The sequence below is a fragment of the Procambarus clarkii genome, chromosome 1 (assembly GCF_040958095.1).
Source record: "Procambarus clarkii isolate CNS0578487 chromosome 1, FALCON_Pclarkii_2.0, whole genome shotgun sequence".
NCBI lineage: Eukaryota > Metazoa > Arthropoda > Malacostraca > Decapoda > Cambaridae > Procambarus > Procambarus clarkii.
This window is the reverse complement of record NC_091150.1, coordinates 35,283,725-35,308,257: the sequence shown is the minus strand read 5'-3', so window position 1 is coordinate 35,308,257 and position 24,533 is coordinate 35,283,725. Positions and strand designations below refer to the sequence as shown.

Here is a 24,533-nt window from a genome sequence, read left to right as displayed (position 1 = left end):
TGGTTGAGAACCACTGGTATAGAGTATTGAATTGTACAATGTACACATACAGACACAGATGGATAAATAATAGGTAAATACACAAAATGCACACTACCTTAAACCTGTGAAAATAAAAATAGTTAGAAGTTATAATGTGTGTGTGGATTTTTCTTAGATAAATGAGGGAGCAACTAAATGGCTTACATGACACTATGCAGTGAGAGGAGAGAGTGAGAGATTGAGAATGTGTATAATATTTGTGTTGCTTTTGAGTGTGGGGGTGGTGCGGGTTGAGTGGGGGTGGTGCGGGTTGAGTGGGGGTGGTGTGGGTTGTGTGGGGGTGGTGCGGGTTGTGTGGGGGTGGGTACTGTTCAGAAAATTGGGGCAGTTGTGACTGAGAGGTGGTTATCATGTAGAAGAAAGTTTATGCAAACACAGAACTGCTTCTATCATGGAGAAAATTTTCTAAGTTAGCAGAAACAGCTTCATAAATCTATTACATGTCTCCTAATCTGTGCCTATTAAAAAAACAAGCAGTTTATAGATTACTTACCATTGAGATGTGACAAGTAGTCCACATATGCCATAATATAATCAGCATTATCTGGAAACTTCTTGAGACCAAGCTCAAATATCCTGAAGGCAATGTCCTTATTTTTTGTACAATAATACTCCATTAATGCTGCACCAACATAAACATGAAACTGTGTACGAACATCTTCACGCGCCTTCTTGAACACTTCTCTTGTAGATTTAATGCCCTCTGCACGTCGTGCAAATTTCATGTATTGAAGATAGGCCTGAAAAATATTTTAAGAGTAAACAGTGTAACGTATTAAGTCTTCAAACATTCAAAAATATGACAAATAACATGAATTAAAATTACTGTAAATATTTTGCATTGTATTGCACTGTATTAGAACACCATGAGTACAATATTTAGAACACCAAACCTATATACCACTTGTAAGAACTAAAAAGAGAGAACTGTAATGTGAAACTGCCAATTGAGAGCATAACCTACCAGCGTAGGATCAACGTCTTCCATTTCGATGTATCTTTGATATATTTTATGAACTTCCTGGTAGCGTAGTCGAGACTCCTCAAAGTCAGCATATGCGAAAAAAAGCAGCTGATTCTTTCTCAGTGGGCCAGAGATGGCTCTTTCATAGATCTGAGCTGCTTCCTCACTGAATATTTTGCTGGCATTTACATCCTGAAACAAACAAATACAGTACTTTTAATTCTATCCACAAAAACATATATTTTGAATCAATAAAGTAATATTGCACTTAGAGAATAATGGGACAAGAATAACAAGGTCTCAATACCTGTACAGGAGGATCAATTGATTGAAGGTGAATTTAGACAATAAACAAATACCCGGGGAAAAGGGGGAGGAAAGTTATTTAGAATTGCTGAATAGATATTTTGTTTGATGACAAAAATGGCTTCTCTAGTGTATTTTTGTATTTCCATTTATGAGCATGTTCCCAAAATGTTATATTTGTTTTGCACTGACATACTTAAATATTAGAAAGTTGAGTCAATCTAAAATTCAATTAAAATCTTATTTATGCCAAGAATTTGTAAAAATCAAACCCAAGAGAACAGTAGATGAAGAACTTACTCCTTTCTCTGACAAGAGCTTCGAGGACTCCTGAAGGAAGAGCGCACCTTCATACCAAATGTCCGGGTGGTGTGAGAGGCACAGGAGGCACTGCTCATATGCAAATCTCACACGCTTGGTGACTAGTGTCTGATCGTCTGTACGTAGAGGGTTATCCTTCTCCCATCTGATGTATCTTTTCCAAATCTCTACCTAAAAATTAGTTATTTATTTAGTAAAACAATATGCTCTAAACGGTACCTACAAATATATTCACACTTCAGAAATGCTTTATAATAGCTCCATATAACAAGTATTGTGCAGAAGTTATTATTACATGTATTAACCAAAAAGAAAATCAAGACATTTTCTGTTATCATCATTTCACAGAAAACCCAGCGCCCAAGCTCAGTCTTGCTTAAAATTTGCCTATTTTTGCAACTGACATGTTCTTCCAACTTAACTCTAAAACTACAAAATAAAAGAGATTGCATCATTTGAAAGTACCAAAGTACAATATCTTAGAAAATGAAGGCCAGCATTTACTACTACCACACTTTCAAAGGAATTATTGCCTATATTTTACATAGAATGCAAATAATCACAATATACACAGTAAATTAAATAGATATCAGCTGTGTGCTCACCTGCTTTGTTTCCTCTGGGAGAGCCGACGGTGGTACACTTGGCAGGTGACGGTTCAAGCCACGTGTCTCAGCCTCCAGCTCCTTGCCAACTCTCCTGGCATTCATATAATCCCTACCACGCTCTATGTTCATTTTCTCTGCAATAATTGGGTTGATATTTTTTTCAAATTCGAGGTAGTCTCTCCACAACTGCTCAATATTTGCCATTGGAGTAACAATTCCACGCTGGTATACCTGTTGTCAAAATAATTATGATTCATAAAATAAATAAAATGTAAGAATCTATTTATATCTATAAAATACAATGCCTGCCTGTCAGTTCAAAGTAGTGGGCCCGATGCCCACTACTGGCATCTATCCATGGGGGGGAGTATGTGAGTATCATAGGTCAATTGGGGTGGACCTAAGTGCCACCTTTTAAGAGATATTGTGACCCCCTAAAGTGACCCCTACAATTGTCATGAAGTATGAAATTAGGGATTTGATTTCTGTAGATTATTTTTACCAGTTTTCAAGTCCTCCTGAATATTAAATTTTCAGTGAAAAAGAGATAAAGAGATTCATTCTTCTATATACTGTATATCTATATATATAACTGAAAACTCACACCCCAGAAGTGACTCAAACCCATACTGCCAGGAGCACTATGCAACTTGTGTACAGGACACCTTCACCACTCGACCATCGCGACCGTTCAAAAGATGATGATAGCCGAAGCTATTTACCTAATCATCCCGACGGCGCTCTGGTGATAATCTTGGGCATAGTATTTTATCAAATCATCTTATTCTTTGGGGCACACGTGAGAAACACAAAGGCACTGGTAGCTTCGGCTACCAGTGCCTTTGCTACCAGTGACTATCATCTTTTGAACAGTCATGATGGTCGAGTGGTGAAGGTGTCCTGTACACCAGTTGCATATATGCCTGGGGACCATTCAGGCTTATTCGCCATACTGAATACAGTACTAACCTTTCTGACTGCCATAATCTTTTGGTTCTCAGCATAAGAACCAACAACCTCCACATTTTTTAAAAGATTGGCATAATCATTCCACAGTGTATAGGAGTTGTAATCCATTCCAATCTTGTCTATGGCAAATTCATATGCTTGTGACAACTTCTCTCTGAAATAATGCAAAATGTTATGCAAGTGGTAAATTCTCTGAAATAATTATGTAATATCTACAGTACTATTGCTAAAATATTCAAAATATAAATCCTAAATGTGGTAATTGTCTTTGTATATAATCACCTCTGGAACATCGATCCTCAAAACCAATAACAGGTTGAGAACAGGTAGGGGACAAGGGCAGCTAATTAGTTTAATGACTTACCAGAAGCAACAGTCTATAAGTCTAAGTTGTTTACCTCAAAAGATGAATAATACAACAAACATGTAACACAAAGAATCATGATTTGGATTCCATCACACCCTTGCCCATTATGTTCTTCATTGTCCGTTGATTAATGTACATAGAAACACTGAGATAAGGACTGTTCCTGAGCAAATAGCCTGGATGTGTCACAACGGAAAGGTTGATGATATTCTTGAGAGATATAAGAATTTTGCACCAAGACTGTAATCTTTTGTTGAATTATCTGCATGTCTCTTGAAAATTGTCTATACAGTATACCTAGGTCATAAAAGTATTTGTGTGTAAGTCTGATACCATACTACTTGTGTAAAGGAGGAATGTACTGTACAGTATATGTTTATCTCTCAGAATGTTCGGTAATATGTTTATTGTTTGTCATGTGTGTCTATGTATGTATTATCACGATGTACTGAACGGGGTGAGAATATCATGAGCTACCTCATCCCTTTGTGTGTATTTTACCTCAATAAACTTATTTCAATTTCAATGATTTGGAATCTGGCTCTTCATTACAGTACTACTGCATTGAACTTTTACTGTACAGTATTTATATATAAAATACAACAGTAAATTACAGTAAATTGTACAGTAAATTACAGTTGTACTACTAAAAGCTACAATGTGACTTCTTATTTATAAAGCTACAATCTTACTTGAACTTATTATGAGTGTTGAAAGTAAGTAGGGATGAGAAGGGGGGTGGGGAGTGAGAATGTGAATTTTAGTGTGAGTGTGTAATTACCTAAATGTGGTTACAGGTTGAGAGCTACTCTCATGGTGTCCCATCTTCCCAGTACTGTTCTCTTTGGTATATGATGCTTTGAAACTACTGACAGATTTGGCATCCTTCACCCCATTTAACTTGTTCCAACCATCTACCACTCTACTGGCCAAAGAGAACTTACTAATATTTTTGGCACCTTTGAATCTATGACCTCTTGTTCTTAAAGCTGCAAGTTTCAAAATTCTTTTTGTTAGTTTTGTTGATTCCTCTTACTATTTTGAATGTACGTAGTGATCCTCTTTTTCGTCTATATTCTAACTTTGGCATATTTAACACCTCTAGCCTTTCCTTGCAACTCATTTTTCAGTTCTAGAAGCCATTTCAAAGCATATCTTTGCATCTTTTGCAGATTACTGATGTGCTTCTAATGGAATAATAATAAAGATATGGGCATATGATGGGCACCATATAACCGCTGCACATTCCAATTTTGTAAAGCATTTTCACATAATTTGTAGTTTGTCTGTGGTCTCCTATTCCACATCCCATAATGTAGAATTTATTCAAATTTAATTTCATCTGCTAAGTATTGCTCCATACACTTGTTTTGTCTAGGTCTTCATGAAAGGCATGACAGGTTGAGTGTACTCTGTAGGTGTTGTACCCATTTGATTTTAACTATTTTTGCTGGTGTTTTGACTACCATTCTTGTTAATGATATGGGTCTATAATTTAGGTCTTCTAAATATTTGTAGATTGGAACTGTTTTTTCCATATGCTAGGATTCTAGTGTACAAGGATATCTGGAATATCAATTGGAGTGGAATGCTCCGCTCAGTTTCACATTCTCACAGCTCCCAAGGTGAAACTCCATCTGCTCCAACTGTTTTATTTCTTTCTAGCTCCTTAAGTAATTTTTCCACTTCATCTTGAGATACCTCTATGTATTCTATGGTGTTCTCTGGAAGTGGCATTGTATCTGGGCCTTGAAAACCCTCATTTTCCACAAACACACTTGTTTGTTTACTCTTTATTTACTTTATTTACTCTTTATTTCACGCACATTTCTTTTTCATTCTCTGTGAAAAATTCTCCCATTCTCAATCTCTTGATTTTATCTTTTACATGCAGCTTGCTTCTAATGAATTTATAGAAAAGGCCTGGATCTGTTTTACTTTTGTCCAAAGTGAGTATTTATGCATGTGTTTGTGTTATATAGGTGACTGATATGTGTATTATATGTGAGAGGTCGTTAAGAAATTATCTTCATAGCACAGTACCTGTAAGTCGGCAAACTGGACTTCGTCTCTTTAACGTATGTGACATAAAGACGCCATAGATCAATGTTGAGAACTTTCGTCAGACATCGTTGAAAAAGCTGAAAATGTGAAATTGATAATTAAAATTATTCCAAGCTAAGGCTGATACATATGAGTGCACTACATATTTCTAGAGCATACTAGATAAAATATATTCACACACACACAGTGACAGAAAGAAATATAGTACAAGATACTGTATTAGTCAAAAGGTTTAAATTTATAAGTACTGTGCCTGCTTCAGCAAATTCAAAAAGTATTTCAACTAAAGAGTATCTACAGTACAGGAAAAGCATATAAAAATGAATAGGCAATATACACTTACTTATGCCATAAGATGCATATAGGAGCACTGGGAATGAACCAGGAACAAAAATATATACTGTACGTGATTTACTAATCCTCTCAGTAAATTTGGAATACTCCCATGGAATAAACAAATCCACAAGGGCCGTGATGAGGGTTCATCATGGCTCATCGTGGATTTGTTCATTTAATGTATCACGCTATTTTGATTTGTGTGTGTATTGGCATAAACCTTTCTTACTACAGTATAGGTATTCAAAATGCATTTTTTAAACTCTTTTAGTATTCTTCAGCTTCTATTATTATGTATTTCCATTCCTCCCTTACATCCATAATGATACCCATTCCAAAGCTGGAGAAAATCCAGGTCAAGCTAGCGAAGTATCCAAAATTTGCTTACTGTAGGTAATGCATTCACAGGACTGTAAAGCTGCCGCTTTACAGTCCTGTGAACAGGACTCCTGTGAACACACCCACCCACGTAAAGTTGGGTGGGTGTGGAGCAAGACCAGTAACTGTGACTCACCATAGATGTAAAGTGCCTTGTATAGTGACTGTTATGAGCCTCTTGTTGATCACTTGTGACACAAAAGATTATTGATGTGTGTATTTGTGTGGGTGATTAGATATGTACGTATGTATATATGTATATATATATATGTACATGTATGCATGAGTGTGTGTACATGTATATATAACAAATAATTTTGTAACTAGCATCAAAAAATTGTTATTTGCTTAGCTAAACGAACTAGAGGGTTCAGTTCCTGAACCAATTATGTGCCTCTGTAATTCTTTACACCACCGCCCACGTAATGGGTATGGGGTGCATAAAAAAGAAAGAAATTGAATTGAAGCTCCAGCTGACCTGGAGAGCATGCAGAGATAGATCCTTTACTGCCACTCAGTGGATCCTTGATCCACTCAGTAAAATATCTAAATTAATGGGACCGACTAAAATGCCTAAGTCTGTATTCTTTAGAGCTCAGGATATTGCTTTATACATGATACATGATAATTTACATATGGAAGATATTAGAGGAGCTGGTCCCAAATCTGCACACAAATAACATCACATGAGACCAGAAGGTATGGCAGGATGTAATTACCCCTGTTGAAAAGCAGAGGTGCAATAGGTACTCTGAGAGAGAACTATCAACATCAGAGGCCCGAGACTGTTCAACACGATTCCACTACACATAAGGGGCATAACTGGCCGACCCCTCGCAGTGTTCAAGAGAGAACTGGATAAACACCTCCATACCTGATCAACCAGGCTGATACGTCAGCTGCGAGCAGCCGCATCCAACAGCCTGACTGACCAGTCCAGCAACCAGGAAGCCTGGTCAGAGACAGGGCTGTGGGGATGTTAATCCTCTTAATCAATATAAGGTAAGGTAGATCATTGCCTAAAGATGTTAACTTGAAATTGCAAAGGCTATATCCGAGACAGTCAACTGAATTAGAATAGGGTTTAAACTAGTTAATGATAGACTGAGAGTAGAAGTGCAGCTGATCACAATACCATAGTTGTGTAAATTCATTAAAGTAAGCTGTACGTAAAGGATAAAATTCAGAGATTGCGAACAGTGAACAAGACTATTGAGAATTAAAAAGAAATGTGTGAAACACTAAATGAACGGTTCCAAAGTGTTTTTGTACAAAATGAGGATTTCAAAGAGCTGGACCTAATGCCACTTCCAGAGCATGCCGTATAATACATAGAGGTATCTTAAGACCATGTAGAAAAATTACTCATGGGAATAGGAAAAAAATTAAGCAGTTGGACCTGATTGAGTTTCACCTTGGGTGCTGTGAGAATGTTCAACTGAGCTGAGCATTCCACTCCAATTAATATTCCAGACATCCTTGTGTACAGGAATCTTAGCAGATATATGGAAAAAGAAAATTTGGGTCTCTTTTTCGCCATTCCTTAATTTTTATTTAAGTTTGAAAAAGGCAAACATAGTAACAATCTATAAAAATGGTAGTTGAGAGGAACCTCTAAATTATAGACTCATATCACTAACAAGTGTGGTAGTTAAAACACTTGAAATAATAGTTAAAGCATATGGTTTGAACACCTAGAGAGCTGTTATTAGTACATAATAACAGACAGTATGATCCTGTAAAGCAAATCTCTCTAATTTTTATGATAGAGCCACAGAGATACTACAAGAAAGAGGTGGTTGTGTTGACTATGTCTATCTGGACCTAAAAAAGGAGGCTTTTGACAGTGCCACATAAGAGGCTGTTCTGGAAACTGGAACATGATGAAGGGGTGATGGGGAAATTGCTGACATGGATAGAAAATGTTCTAACTGACAGACAGATGAGGGCAGTAATCAAAGACATCATGTATCTGACTTGAAGAGCGTTACTAGTGGAATACAGTACCATAGAGTTCAGTTCTTGCACCAGTAATGTTCATCATCCACATAAACAATCTACCAGAAGGAATACACAACTACACATATGAACATGTTTGCGGAAGATGCTAAGATACTGGGGTAAGATAGGAGATGCAGATTATTGTAATGCACTTCAAATTGATTTAGATAAAATAAGTCCTAGGAGCATCAAGTGGCAATCAGAATTCAATGTGAATAAATACCATGTTTAGGAATGTGGAATCGGAGAAAATAGACCACACACAACTTACAAATTATGTGAAAAAGAATTACAGAACTCTAATAAAGAACGAGACCTAGGGGTGGTTTTGGATAGTAAGCTGTCGCCAAAGTAACACATAAAGAACATTGTAAGAGGAGCAAATGCATCACTTTCCAACTTCAGACTTGATTTTAATTATATAATTATATGATATATATATTATATGATATATATATTATATATTTAGTATTATATTAAATACTAAAGAAACTGCTCATTACTTTTATGAGACCAAAAATCCTCAGCAAAAATTGAGAGTAAACACTAAATGAAAATTAAGGAATGGAGAAAAAGAGACCCAAATTAGTCATACAAAGAGATAGAGACTGAAGATATAGCAGAACCTCCGATCCTCGACCGGAGGCCTGGTTGAATACCAGGCCGCGGGGACGCTAAGCCCCGAAACCACCTCAAGAAGCACACAAGGCCAGATGCTAAGATGATTAGAGCATTTAAGCACAAAATGGATGTTTAAAAACAGGTAGAGAATCGAAGAAACTGAACAGAAAAAGTAATTTAAACTATGCAGACAATTTATGGGTTGATTAGAAACTAAACACAAATCTTTCTTTTAGAAGAAGGTACAATATAAGAATAGCTGCAACTGAGTAAATAATAGCATACAAATTTAAAGAATAATAAAGAACAAAACAAAAAATATGACTTCTGCTTTAACCCACCTTTTCATATACTGTATCATAAGTGTTAAAATGTAAAAAAAATTTGCTTGACAAATTTTAAAGTTAATCCAATTTTTATGAATACTGTACTGTACAATAATTAACACCTTGAATTAATTTAACTTTTTTCACTCGAACAGCTGGTTTAATTAACCCATCATTTACCCCTGGCTCGTCCTGCTTTAAAAACTGGTATGTAATGTCTAGCTTTTATTTTTATTAGTATGTTTTGTTTTTATGTCTATTTGTCTGTTGTACAGTATGTCTATTTACAATTTTAGTGATAGCAAGTACTATATGTACAACTCAATGTTCCTATTTCCCTAACTTACGACTGTACAAATCATCAGCAAATTATAGTTGTTTATCCTTGACATAGACAAGATTCTATATCCTTGACATAGACAAGTAACTTTTAGAAGCCATAACTTGAAGCACTTCAAAAACCAACTTCGCAGTGATCGGCTGCTTTAACTCAATGTTCCTATTTCCCTAACTTACGACTGTACAAATCATCAGCAAATTATAGTTGTTTATCCTTGACATAGACAAGATTCTATATCCTTGACATAGACAAGTAACTTTTAGAAGCCATAACTTGAAGCACTTCAAAAACCAACTTGGCAGTGATCGGCTGGACCTCCCATTGCACAATTAACAAGTATGGAAGATAATGCTATAACACTAAATATACAGTAGCAGCATTCTAATGTAATAACATTTAAACTTTTGTCCTATAACAATACAGTATACAGTACTGCCAGTGTTGAAACTCATCCTTCTTCCAAATTAATGATAGTGAATTAGGATGCATATTACTATCACTATTATCACAAAGTATTAAATGTTAACCTACTAACACACTGATAATTCATATATGACTGCATTGATCTCATTGAGATCTCTAAAATGCTGACCTGAAAGATATTAATCTAGTCCACTTTTATAAAAGGTCCAATGCAATGCACACAAGGAGCAACATATACAAGCTCAACAAGACACATTGTAGAACAGAAAACTAGGGATGCTTATATACCTTTAGACTTATAAACCCATGGAATCGCATACCCGCAAAAGTTGTAAATACCAAGATGTTACTTCAGTTTAAAATTCAGTAGGAAAACCCTCAGGAATAATTACAAGGACCTTTGACAAGCCGCTGTTTCCTGTCCTCGACAAGGTGACCCTCAGGTAAATTCTATTAATTTTTGATAATCTAGTGACAAAAGTTTTCAATTTAAGCCATACAACGGCAGAATAAATCAATCTTGATCTGTCTCCAATAGCGGAGTTAAGGGGCCAGGAGACTGATTTCTCAACCTTCCTCAAACACTCATAACCAGTTGATTGACAGCTGAGATGGGACCAAAGAGTAAGAGCTCAACCCTTGCAAGCACAACTAGGTGAGTACTCTCAAACTTTTTGTGCATAATCTACATGGCAAATGTTCCTACTTTTAATAATGGTTCAATATCATAACATGAACAGTAAAAAAAAATTTTAAAATTGAAAATTTTCACAATTTCAAATTAAGCTGATGAATTTAATATTTTGCCAATTTTTATTTTATACATGTCATATAGCATTCATTTTCCTAAAATTAAAATCGAGTTTGAGATTATAGTTACAGTAAATAAAAAATAGTTACTACGGCCTTCAAAATACAGTATGTGCAAAAGTTAGACGCCAAAATTTATAACTCCCAAAGTTATAGGTTTACGAATAAACGCAATTGAAGAAACCTTAGCACAAAGAACTTTGCACATAATGTGTAACACACAAATCACAATACCGTGATATATCAAATGAACAAATCCACTAAGGCCGTGATGAGGGTTCGAACCTACGCCCGGGATGATCCCAGACATGCCTTAGTCAACTGTGCCATGACATGGTAAAAGAATTGCAACCTGGAGTGCTACTGCCCTTGGGAGGGCAAAACACTACCCTGGGGAACACCTTTGAATTAGGAAAAGGAGGACATTGACCATAAGTTCGAAGAGCATGCAGTCACAACTTATCAAGGAAATAGGAAAAAAATCTCTAGTGAATGACCCAAGAGTGCCAGGTTTCCGAATAGGAAGAACAACAACTTGCAGTGAGCAACTTCGTCTTTAACAGTTAATGCAGTGAGCTTGGGCAATCAGAAGTGCAATCAGTACAAGAATGCCCAGGGCCACCACTCAAAGGAAAAAGGGACACCTTGAATCAGCACCTAGAACCATGGCCAAAGTGCTAACACCTATTGTGCAGGTGTGGAGAGGAAATGTACTCCTAAACACAGCATCTGGCACCTGCAAGAATGATGACAATCATAAGGGGAACAGGTGAAGTAGTTAGTCCAGAGCTAGAAAAGCCCTGGGGCTCAGAGATAAACGTAATATCAGACTATTCCGAGCACCATTCGCAACATGGTGCGGGAGAACAACAGTGCCAATGCTGGCATTCAACAGGGTGTTCTTAGACAGTGAGAACTGGGGTCTCACCAAGGAGAGGTGGACAGGGAAAAAAAAAAAAAAAAAAAAAAAAAAAAAAAAAAAAAAAAAAAAAAAAAAAAAAAAAAAAAAGTAAAGAAGGTTGTATAAGCTCAAGTCTTTAAAAGGACAAGAAATGCTATCCCATGGAGCATCACACTGACAGCTGTCCACCAAGCCCTGCCTTCAAACTGACAATAGGCTGGATAGTGAAGGTAAATGCACAATGTAATTACATTAACAAGAAGTATCAATATGAAAATTTTATTCTCTTTTATGTATCTTATTCGTTTTTTTCTCATTGATTGGAATAATTTCGAGTAGAAAAATGGCAACCAACTGCAACCGAGGCAAAATAAAAATATAAGTACAGTACCATAATCAAAAGAGAATTAGCAACGAAACTTATCATTAAACTGTAACTGGCTTGGCATATAATTATAGCATTAGTATCTGCACTTTCTGATATACAAAAGTATGATTAATCTTTTAAGTTTATTGCCATCAGTACTAAATGCAGCAGGATGCAAATTGTTTCAATAGGAGGACATGAGCAACTTGGTTTGCTTGGCAGATTACAGGCACACTATTTACAGTACTACAGTTTCATTATTGCTTTACTCATGATCTAAGAGGTATACACCACTCATTAGATTGGTTACATGTCACTTAAGTTGCAGCCATTAATCGCCTGCAATTCAAGACAGCAAGTATTCTACAGAACAAACTTTCTCCATCATAAACCCTCTTTCCACCCATTACTCCACATCAAGTTGGTGGACAGTTCTGAAAAGCGATTCCACAGGTATGAAGCGTATTGTAGGTTGTAAATGTTTATACTTCTTGTAGAACAGTGTAGAGATTCATCTCCATAATTGTGTCCATTATTCATTTCCATTTAGTCTATATTTTGTTAGGTTTTCCTTAATTATCTAGGACAGTAACTTATTTTTATAGAATTTTTGTAAAACAGTGTTCAATATTATGTAAAAAAAATTTGCTTAAATCCTTTAAATTTACCCAGGTTTTTCTTTACCTATATATTACCTGGGAGTAGGAAGATTTGTAATAAATTGTCTAAATTAGTGTAAATAGTGAACAGTGTGCAAACATTGCATGTATACCATGTATAACTTTTGAAAATACCACCAATGTAGCAGCTTGTCTGCACATGCATGTCTCATTCCTCCATGTGAGAGCGGAGGATTTTGCAAACACAAGAAGTATTCTATACTTGCAAATAAACAATTAAAACTTTTAAATTCTGAAATATAGATGAAAGTATATACATAATGAAAATCACAATACCCTGTACTGTACTGTAATGTGATATAGCAGTAACTGAGAAAACTTTCAAAGCTAAATTTTCTCAGATATATCATTGTTATTTTGTGTACTGTATTTGAAGGGTGTTTAGTGGAGAATTATCTACACTAGTGTATGCAGGTTGTGTGTAAAACGTTGATTGGCTACAAGCTGTGACTCCAGACTCCTAGGCCAGATCCTAGATTGTATAATTTTTGGCATATCAAAATGTACATGGGTTAAAGCATGAAACTGGGGGGTTACACAGGATACTGGTTAAATCCATGTCCTATTCTAAAGATTTTCACATACATGAAAGCCCTGTGACCTTTTATTAGGTGCGAGTGGCACGCTCCAGTTTACCAGTGTCCCTCGCCTAGTGACAATAGAGCTTGAATTCTTTGTAAAGAATTTCATTGTCTTTCTGTTTTTTTTTTTTTTAACATAAAAGTAATTATTATATATCACACCCTGGGTCCCAATTGGTAAGGTTCAAGGTTCAACCTAAGAAAATAGTTGAGTTGAGGCAGTAGAGGATGTCCCTTCCTCATTAAGAATATGTGTGAACTGCCAAGTTTTATTGAAAAAACTCACCTCAGATAAAGCTGTAGCAGGCCATTGCATTGACCTTTTTAATTAAAATGTGATGTCTCGGTACAGACAAGTGTTAAAATGTTGGGAAAAATAAAGTGGCTTCAGACAGATTCTTGGTAAGACAAGCAAGCAGTGAGCCAGAACCAGGTCCTAGTGGTATGCATGCAAAATGTAGAAGAGAATACCCCCAGAAATGTCATCACTGCCTAATGTTATAATGGAAGGGGACTTCCCTTCCTAACACCATGCCTCCCTTCTACACCTTCACCTTCTATATTTTGTAATTAACACCTTTATATTTTGTGCATAGGCAGAAATCACCATAGCATAGCTAAGGGTTAAACTGCTCTTACAACTGCAATCAGGACTACACTACTAGAAGCAATTCCTGACATTAAGGCATGTGTAGATAGTATGGCTATAAGTGCATTTTCAAAATATTGCAAAATATCCTTTTTCCCTACAAAATTTGCTAAAACTGTTCGACAGTCTACCATAATGAAGTAAAATAATGGAACATTCTTGTTTAAAGTTTTCAGTGTAATGCTGTAGACAAAAAGCTTTCTTCAGCTATTATCAAGATATAAAATAAAATCCAGTGAAAATTATAAAGTGTCCCAAACAGGGATACAGTACAGTATGTAAAACAGAAATCATCTGGTCGATGTGTTCCAAATCAGGATTTCAATAAACAATAAAACAAATGTTTTTATTTCTTCATTAAGTAGTAGTAGTTCAGGCTGTAAATCGTGATAAACAATATCCTTATGTACAGTATTTCTGCAGCTGGTACAATATTTCCTAGGCCTAGGTTTCCATAATGTATTAGTTTTCTTGTGAATGTATCATCAAACTTTACTAACAGTTTCACTGTATTTATCTACTAAATTCCCATTTTGTGACGGTCTAAATGACAACACAAATGCCAAATAATTCACAATGCAGTGGTTTGTCAGATTTCACAATGCATCTCTAAAATTTATTTCCCTTATAAATATTCATAGGAGCAAAAACTTCAACTCAAATGAAGATGCTTCAAAAGGCAAGTGCCTTCCATATTGTGGCTTAACACTTAACACACAGATTTGGGAAGAAATGCATTAAACGTTAATCAGTGATCCCACATGTATTAATTAAGATAATTTGTTCCATAAATCCACAACCCTGTTTTCAAACAAATACTTCTACCCAGGTATCTTAATTAAATACTACCCAGAATTAAACATGAATATGAACGAATTAAACAGAAATATACTGATGTCTATGGAAGAACTTTTTGTATGCCTATCAAAAATGCAACCACAAATTAAGTTGTACAGCACTTAATAAAAAAAAATCACTTTAAAGACAATTTGAATCAATTTTATTGTATTGAACCTTGTATTAATTTCAATTGTGAATGTCTTATAAACAATAAAATGTAATTTTTGTTAAATATAATAGTTTATAAGGTTACACAAAACATATACTGTACACTGTTTGTAATCAGTTAGCCATAGTATAGTGAAAATGTCTTACTATTTTAAGCGATCCAAGTTGCCTACCACAGGCTTTTTCCATTTCACACTTCTGCCTGTGAAATTCTCCCATTATTTTTTATATTATTTTTATATACACTCTGGAACTTAGCTTAACATGTTGCCTTTTAATTTTCCCCCAAAGCATCATCAAAGAATGCTTTTATTGCTATTAAATTTTGGCAATATACCCGATAATATTACAAAAATGAATGCACATTTGTCACATTACAAACAAAATCAAATCTGAGTAAAAGTACCCCATACTACTCGACACGTTACATGACTTCAACTCCCAAATAACAATAAATCCTCAGGAAAGTCAGTGAAAATGCATGAATAACAAGAGGCCAGACTGTGCACACACAAGCTAGATATTGGACCAGCCTGTCATCTTGAGTATTCAAATCATCTCCAAAATAATGTACAGAACTAAATTGCCTGAACCTAACCTAGCTGAAGATCCACTAACAGAAAAAGGTATATCACATCAATGTTGCAAGCAACTAAATCATTTAATACACCTTACTTTGACGTTGGGGGACTTTCATATCAAGATACTGTGTGTTATGTGAGAGGACAGGTTGCTTGGACACCACATAAGAAGTCAGTTGATATTCCCCAGTCCAAATTGAGATCCCCCTTGCCAATGACTGACTTTCCCCTGGATGCAAGCCACAACAGTCGACTAACTGGTGATTGTTAAAAGCAATATTCCACAACATAAAACTGCAACAAATACTATTAAAAGTATATTACCAATATTCAACTAAAATAAAAGGGAAATTATTAATTCCCAATGGCAATACATTATTACCATAATATTTTTAGCAAAGATGGTATCTGTTAGATAAATCTGTCAAAAATGGAAAGAAAAGTTGGGCCAAATGCTCCAGGTGTACATTACTGTACAGCACTGCCAACCAACATCCTCACCTGCTATTACACTTCAACACCAACTCTTACCTTATGCCAACTTCTGTAAATTGCCTAAAAATTTCACCAAGCTATTCCAAGAAGGGACAGGAAAATCTTAGCTGCTCACACGCAAAAAGAAACAAGAATTTGTTCTCCTCTTTTTATTCATAATGCAGTTAATGTATCACAAAAAATACACTTACAGAAATTGATGCACAGAAAATGAATAGCAAGGAAAATAATGAATCCAAAATAGAAAGCCATTAAAACACACATGTCAAAGTTGGTAGGATTTATTTGTTGTCCTACACAAAACCCATAAACAATCAATATTACCAAAACATGAAACCATTATGTGTGCTTCCTGAAATAAAGTTATATTATGGAGTAAAACAACATGGGTAGCCTCAATTAAGCTAATCAGGTTTCCAAATCCACAAGCCAAACTTGACATGTCAATCATAATAAACCCAAACTTTATAACTAATCAAGTCAAATTGGGAAAACTTTTGTTCATATATACCTGTATAGTGTTTATATACATTATATATAAATTATATTATATCAGTTGTGCTCTCACACTTTTATCATGTTTTATGGTGCAATAATATCCTTAAAGTCCTCAAGAATATGATGTTAAATACAATCATTACTTGAGGAAACCACGTACAAAATGCAGTCAAATCACAACACAGAATGAAAAATAATGGAAAGGATTTGGGTGTACTCATGTCGGAAGACAAAAAAGAACACAAAGTAGCCATCACAACTGCAAGAAAAATGACAAACTTTTCAAACTAGAGATGCTATACCAATGATGATACTTTTCAGGATGCTAATGCTCTCTAGAGTGGAATACTGATGCACAATGACAGTCCCTTTCCAAGATGGAGAAATTACTGACCTGGAGAGCGTGCAGAGATTTTTTAATGCTAGAATCCAATCAGTAAAACATCTCAACTATTGGGACCGACTAAAATACCTAAATCTGTATTATCTTGAGCCCAGGTGGGAGAGATACATAATAATTTACACATGGAAAATAGGGGGCTGGTCCCAAACCTGCACACACAAATAACACCACATGAGACCAGGAGACATGGCAGTATGTGCAGAATACCCCCATTGAAGAGCAGAGGTGCAACATCAGAGGCCCATGACTATTCAACACACTTCCACTACAAATAAGGGGCATAACTGGCTGGGAGTAGCTGCGTCCAACAGCCGGGCCGCGGGGACGCTACGCCCCCAAAACACTTCAAGGTAGGAGGAGGAGGAGGAATACAAGTAGGTGGAGGATTAAAAGTCCAATGAGTGTATGTGACGAGTGTGTTCACGTGAACATTTCATTGTGTGAAACATGTTCATGACCATTTAACTATTTTGTAATTCAAAGAAAATCATGAGTATGGCATCTGATTCACCTATGGCGAGTACATCAATAACAAGTGTAAAATGTGTTAAAGAATGTGCAGAATGTTGTTAAATGTTGGAGAAACAGGATTGTAGTGGTTGTGGAAAACTAACCAAATGGAATGGGTTAGCAGTAATGTGCCCAAGGATATCTTTTGAACATCAAATAAATTTTTTTTTAGCAAGGAAGGCAAGTCTATGTAGAACAAATTTGACTTGCACAGTAATGAACTTTTTGAATAGCATGATGATGGGTAAAGGTTAATGCCAGGGCAGTGTGATGTAACTGCACTTATTCAATATATATATGAATTGGGTAATAATGAAATTATGATAAAAATGTTATGATGTGGAGCATAAAGATTAATAATTAACAAAGCATGTTACCGAATCACCAAGAATATTGGCAGCCAAAGACTAAATCCCATAAAATTGAGAAGCAAAACTAATGCAGTAGTTTTGCATCCAACCACCCAGATGCAGGATTTACCAATGGTGATAAAAACACAAAGGACAATGTAACCCTGGAAGCTGCAGGAATCAGAATCAGGACTGAACTTGTCAATTGTTCCATGATACTGTACTTAAAAGATCAGAGACAAGTCAACGTCAAATGAATAGGAAAATGGTTTTTTTTTAATAGTCAGCCCAAGGCAGCTACAACACCAAGGTGGTAAAACAGTAGCAAAAGACTGAACTTAATCTGCACTCCCTTAAGCATAAACTAAAGTGGTACGGCACAAAGCAACCCCAAAGTAGCACCGACTCCAATACCAAACATTCACCATAACCAGTCATACATCAATTACCGTAAGAAACACACCGCATCAATTACTGACAGTAAACTTAGGAAGTTAATCAAAGCTTGGGATCTTTTTGATGGAAACGTAATTAGCTTTTGAGACTACTAAAAAAAATAAACTACAAGTCAATATGCAAGTTTTATTAAAAAATGACATTGGAAATAATGTTTGACATACCTTTTCCACTTTCTCAAAATTATAAGACCTCATCTGAAAAGAGATAGAAAATATTTATCAATTAGTGAATGTAGAACATCAAATATAAAGTTATGAATTACAAAAAATTTACCTCAACTAACCTATTTACAGCAATTTAATTCATCCACAGAAAGTAATAATGATAATTCCAGGAAGGAATGTTAATTGCTTAATTGTTAATGAAGCAACATTAATTATAAACAAATTCCACAAGGGCCATGATCAGGATTCGAACCTGCGTCTGGGAGCATCCCAGACGCTGCCTTTATCGACTGAGCTACGACATGGTCAAAAAGAGTTGAAACCTGAAGTTCTACTGAACTTACTGGATCCTGCAGCCTCTCTGAGACACAAACCAGGGTTTTACACAACTCCCCCATGCACTCGAGTTATGTCAATAGGCCGTTCTCCCTCTTCACCCTTACTTCATTACACTTTTTTGTTCATTTGATGCATCACGCTATTATGATTTCTGTGACATTAATTATAGCTTTCATTTTAAAGACAACTGTATCTACACCACCCTTGAAAAAGTGGTGTAAAACGCTGAATAAGAATAAGATTGCCAAGACTAAACTGTTTTTTTAGTTTAAGACTAAGACTATGGTGTATATGTTTTACAAATTTAGTTTACTGTTAGTAGAAATTCTCAAAGTTGATGTTATTCATGATTTCCAAATCTAGTTTCTTCAGTTATCAATAAAAAATTACCTTTTTTGGTTTGGACAATAAAATATAATTTTTATTCTATCTTATTTTGCAAGGTGACAGTCAAAGTATACAGTAATTTGAACTGTAGATTTATATACTGTACATATCATATAAAAAATTCTAATTCACACCAATAGTTTATGCAACGTTTAAAATCTAACGTGGTAATATTGTAAAGCACTTTGTCCTAAACCACTCAAAGACTGGGTATCTATGACAATCTATGACTATGGGTATCTATGCATGACAGATGAATCAGTAGTTTTGCATTTATGTCATCTATGCATGACAGCAATAGTTACTTATCAGCAATCACTACATTGGAGTCAAGTTTAATTTTGTAGCATCCACAAGAATAGTTATGCTATGATTATTATGATTAAAGTGTGTTAATAATTTACTATGTCACAGTTTACAAAATCTGAAGCCACAGGAAGTCTTATGTTCTGGCATCAAAACACATTGAGTACTGTATCAGTATTAGTCTTTCCTTGATATAGTATCAGGCTTTCAATATTGGCTAATAGATCAGTACAACATAGATTGATATATCAAAATTGAGATAATGACGCCTCTATTTGATTACATACATATAACAATAGTGTGATGCATCAAACGAACAAATGTTGTAGCTCAGTCGATTAAGGCAGGGTCTGGGATCCTCGTGGACATAGGTTCGAACCCTCGCCATGGCCCTTGTGGATTTTTTTCACCTCTATTTGAGACTGTCCATCTTACTATGGCCTCACATCTTTTAACAAATTCATGCTTTTCTAGTACAGTACAATGAAAAAAATTACACGACACCATGGCTTGAGCAAAAATACTTTAGCAAAAGTATTGTGCCTTATGAGACTCATTACAAGAGGCACATAAAAGTGTATTGGAGGGATTGTCCAATTATCAAATTGGAATAGGGAATGGTTATTTCATAGACAGCAGAATGTTAGAACTGGGAGTCGTGATAAGTAAGGCCCTTAAACCAAAAATAAATACATAAATGAACACAATAAGGCAAATAGGAACTCGAGATCTCTAAATTGCCCAGCTCTGCTGTTTCACCTGACTTGAAGGGGATGTATTCCCCTTCAAGTACATCCAAGGGATGTATTCCATTTACAAGGGATGTATTCCAACATCCCATCCATTTCTGGTGGGATGATGAGGTTAGCATTGGCAGGAGAGCATGATTAGTGATTAGTGATTCAAGGTCAGAAGGCATTTACCAAAACATTATATGATTTGGAAGCTGTGCTTCTAGGCACATGGATAGAAGCCACATGATACAGCTAGAGGATTAAACTTGCCAAGTTACAGAGCATGATAAACAGAAAATACTTTCCAAGACCAAGAAATGTATAGGGTGGTAAAATAGCTAAAACTGTTAATGACAAAAGTTTGGTTAATGGCAAACCAAGTTTTAAATTTCACTCTGAAAAGTTAATCTTACAAAATGAACAAAAACTGCAAACTTCCTGTTCCTAACAAAGCAATTAGAAATTATGATCTTTAATCAAAACTATCTTAAATCATATGCACACATGAAATTTTATGTTTTACTTACCTCTTGCTCAATGAACATCTTCCAGAACTTGCCCGTTGTGGGAAAAGTGGTCACAAGTCGCTCGAAGATAGGACGTGCAGTGTCTATGGAACGATTCTGAGCATCACGGATAATCAAGCTCCATGCTTCCATGTCATACGGATTGGACTCTGTCGTTGCCCATGCCCGACGGAGCTTTTCAGTCCCAAATTCCTGAAAAAATATAATTATAATAATTTCTGTCAAAACTGTACTGTACAAAATAGTACTGTAAAGTTACAAAAAAATAGAAGGAAATTAAATTATCTAACGACGACGTTTCGGTCCGTCCCTTCGCCTTTTAGTGTGTGGTCTGGTCAACACAAGGGACTAACTTCACGTAATGATCCTGATAGCAATTCTGGGTACATTCTGGACTCGAACTGGGAATCCCAGGAAGGACAAAAATGGCTGAGCATGTTTCCTTTCACCTAACAGTAATATGTTAGATCAATACTGTTACTATATACACATCACTGATCTTCACCTCATAAAAGACAAAACAAAAACTGATAAAGTGAAGAGTTCTGAAAAAAGATTGCCAAAATTACATGGATTACCTTAGACAAGGGTCCTATGTTTATTCATGGAGTAATGCAGTTATCGTTATATAACAATAAGGATATACTGTACAATAATAGATAAATTACAGAAACTGTTTTTAATATTGACAAATGCAAGAACTTGCATGTTAGTATAGCAACTATGCCAACCCAACCCACTATCAATTTAATAACATTACATTACAGCAAATTGATGAAGAAAAGGACCTTGGAGTCAAAATCCACCACTCACTGAAAGTTGCACAACAGTCAGAAAAGCTAACCAAACCCTGGGAATAATTAAGCATAATTTTGAATTTACAGAAAAGAAGGTAGTAATTCAATTGTATAGGCCCCCCATTTGGATGACTGCATCCAAGCATGAATACCTTGTCTTTAGAACGACAGCGGCTCTGTAGAAAGTGCAACAATCATTCCAGAGCCAAGTCAACTCGCATATCAGGAATAGTTGAGGGCCACATGGCTAACTACACAGCAAACCAGACAGGACAAGGTGGACCTCATTGAAACTCTTAAAATACAATTTCTTTAAAAAGTTAGATATAACAAACAAGGAGCAACAAGCTTGAGCTCAACAAGCCACAATGAAGGTTTGTGACGATGCTTCTTCATCCACAGGGTTAAAAACACATGGAACCCCTTACCCACTGAAACCGTAAATGCCATAACTGTTAAATTCTAAATTCCGACTAGAAAACATCAAGGCAAATGGAGGGGGGGGGAGGGGCATTTGACAAGCCACTGGCATCCTGTTCTTGTCTAGGTCACTAATGTTAGAGGCCTAGACAGACAGATCTTCAGGTAAATTGCTCACTATGGATGTAATGGAGTTTACTTTAACCCATAACAAAAAACCTGCTATCATTTTAGGGTCATGTTGCTATATGAATGTGATTCATATAGACAACATAACATTCATGATAACATGTATCATGAATTTTACTAGGTAAATGCAGGAGCATAAAATTCCATAATAATTATGATACATATATACGTATACCAATTTTGTTCAAATGGTTTTCACAACCATACAAACTATATGGTTGCAATACCAGGTATGCCAATCATCAACTGAACAACTATTATACTATATATTACATGTACTACCATCTGTGGAGTCACATTGAAAGAAAGGCATAATCAACCAATCTATACTCTTGTCGTATGTCATTGGCCTAACTAGGCCATATGTCATTGGCCAAAGCCAAACACCATTGTAAAGTGATGTATATTATATTCACATTGTTTATATGGTTGCAATGAAGTATACCATGTAATCCAATCATCAACTGAAACATGATCAAATGTATGTATATCACGAAAATAAACATGTGATTAAAAATGTGAGGTCAAACCACAGAGGAAAATTGAAACAGGAATACATCTTCAGAAGGAGTGATCATATGTGAATGATGTGATTTATCAAGTTATGTAACACACTTACCAAGAAGATAAAGAAAGTGATAAACAATCGCAGAAACATCGAGAGAACACAGGAGTCGTGTCTCACAAACCTCAATGTTAGCTATCATATATTGACAGATGCCAGACCACTGCACAATCTCCTATGACAAATTATTTTCTCTTATGCACATTGGCGGACATTATCATTTTTACCATAGCTGCTGTCCAAAGATTAGGCTACAATGATAAATAAATTTTAGGTTCAGTTACACAATAAATAATAATGAACTTCACTAACTACTATCACTGTACACTTAATAAGTAAATTTTTATGCCGTGACACAATAACCGATGGCCTGAACCAAAGAATTTCATTTCTATGCATTATAGAACTACAAACTACATTATAGAATGTAGGGTCGAGTGTATGGAACAAAGGTCAAGCAAGTACGCTTTCCATTATTGTTCTTATTAACAAACTTAGGTATACACAGCAATGTGCTGCTACCCTATTCCATATAAAGGAATACAAATTGTAAACAAAACATACAAGTTGATCTAAAATCCCCAGCCAGATGGTAAATCATACATGGCCTCATGAGAACACACGAAATGCGAGGCTGATCTATTAGCCTGCTCAAACAGGCTCTATTAGCCTGCACAAACAGGTTAATAGAGCACAAGAACACCCTTAAGTATGCACATTGGCCAATCTAGGCTGCTAGATTGGCCAATTTCCCACATGAATGCCAAAATCGGGACTTTTTCCTGTACTCTTTAAAATATAAAAACTACCGTCCAGATGGACCTAACTTCCCATCACTTTTGATTGTCTAAATTAAAATCAACAAAGATTATATAACAAGACTGTGAACTTATATAATAAGCTGCTAGCGAGGGTAGACCAGGAAGGCGCCCAAGAGGAGAGCCAAGCTGTGTACTTCATATGGGTGGCTGTGTGAGGCTCACCCGGCGGCCACACCACCACTACAACATATCACACACCTCCCTACAACACTCCCAAACCCACACCAAGATGTCATACCGGCGCTTCCTCCATGTTGAGTAGATGTGTTGAAAATACTGTAGCGTAGCGTAGCTGTTTAGATGGACCTCCACGCACTGCCTCAGCGTCAAACTCGCACACACATACACACACACAAGCCAGGCTTCACACACATGCAAGCGCTTATATCCCACACCTACACCTCTCTCCGCCTCACTCTAATATATTTTTACATTAGTTCATTTATTATGCATCTCACACCCACTCTGCACAAGGCCCATCCACACATTTAACCACTTGCTTACTTCATTCATGCCATATGGGTATTAGTGGCTTTAAGAACATAATATTGAAGGTAACTGCAAAATGCCTATTGCCCCATCCGAGGCAGTTCCTATTTATATCCATCCAATATCATTCACATATGTCAAACCTACCCTTGACATCATCAAGGGAACCTACTTTTATCATGTTACGCGGTAATTGGTTCTACAAATCAAGAACCCTGATACTGAATGAGTATTTTCCAAAATCTAAACCACTCAACCACACAGTGAGAGGGTGTGTAGATTTTTATTAGGGCATATTACCCAAAGGAAACAAAGAGTTAGTATAAATGGGGTCATGTCAGTGCGAAAATCGGTAATTGGTTCCACAAATCAACAAACCTGTTACCGAACCAGGGTTTACCTAAGTCTTTCCTAAATCTAAACTTATCCAATTTATA

The 24,533-nt window shown here is 35.9% G+C and overlaps 1 protein-coding gene across 1 annotated transcript in view; it reads right to left on the bottom strand.

Annotated features, from left to right (window-relative positions):
• su(f) (cleavage stimulation factor subunit su(f)) overlaps window positions 1-23,993 on the bottom strand; it is a 29,513-nt gene extending 5,520 nt beyond the window's left edge. The window contains exons 1-9 of the mRNA XM_045757170.2: window positions 23,846-23,993; window positions 20,816-21,007; window positions 18,520-18,552; window positions 5,621-5,718; window positions 3,211-3,364; window positions 2,239-2,472; window positions 1,613-1,804; window positions 1,007-1,198; window positions 536-782 (exon numbers count right to left, since the gene is read on the bottom strand). Of these exons, the coding sequence (XP_045613126.1) occupies window positions 536-782; window positions 1,007-1,198; window positions 1,613-1,804; window positions 2,239-2,472; window positions 3,211-3,364; window positions 5,621-5,718; window positions 18,520-18,552; window positions 20,816-21,007; window positions 23,846-23,860 (1,357 nt within the window). The 5' untranslated portion in view covers window positions 23,861-23,993. The remainder of the gene's footprint in view (window positions 1-535; window positions 783-1,006; window positions 1,199-1,612; window positions 1,805-2,238; window positions 2,473-3,210; window positions 3,365-5,620; window positions 5,719-18,519; window positions 18,553-20,815; window positions 21,008-23,845) is intronic.
• Between the last annotated feature and the right edge of the window lie 540 nt (window positions 23,994-24,533).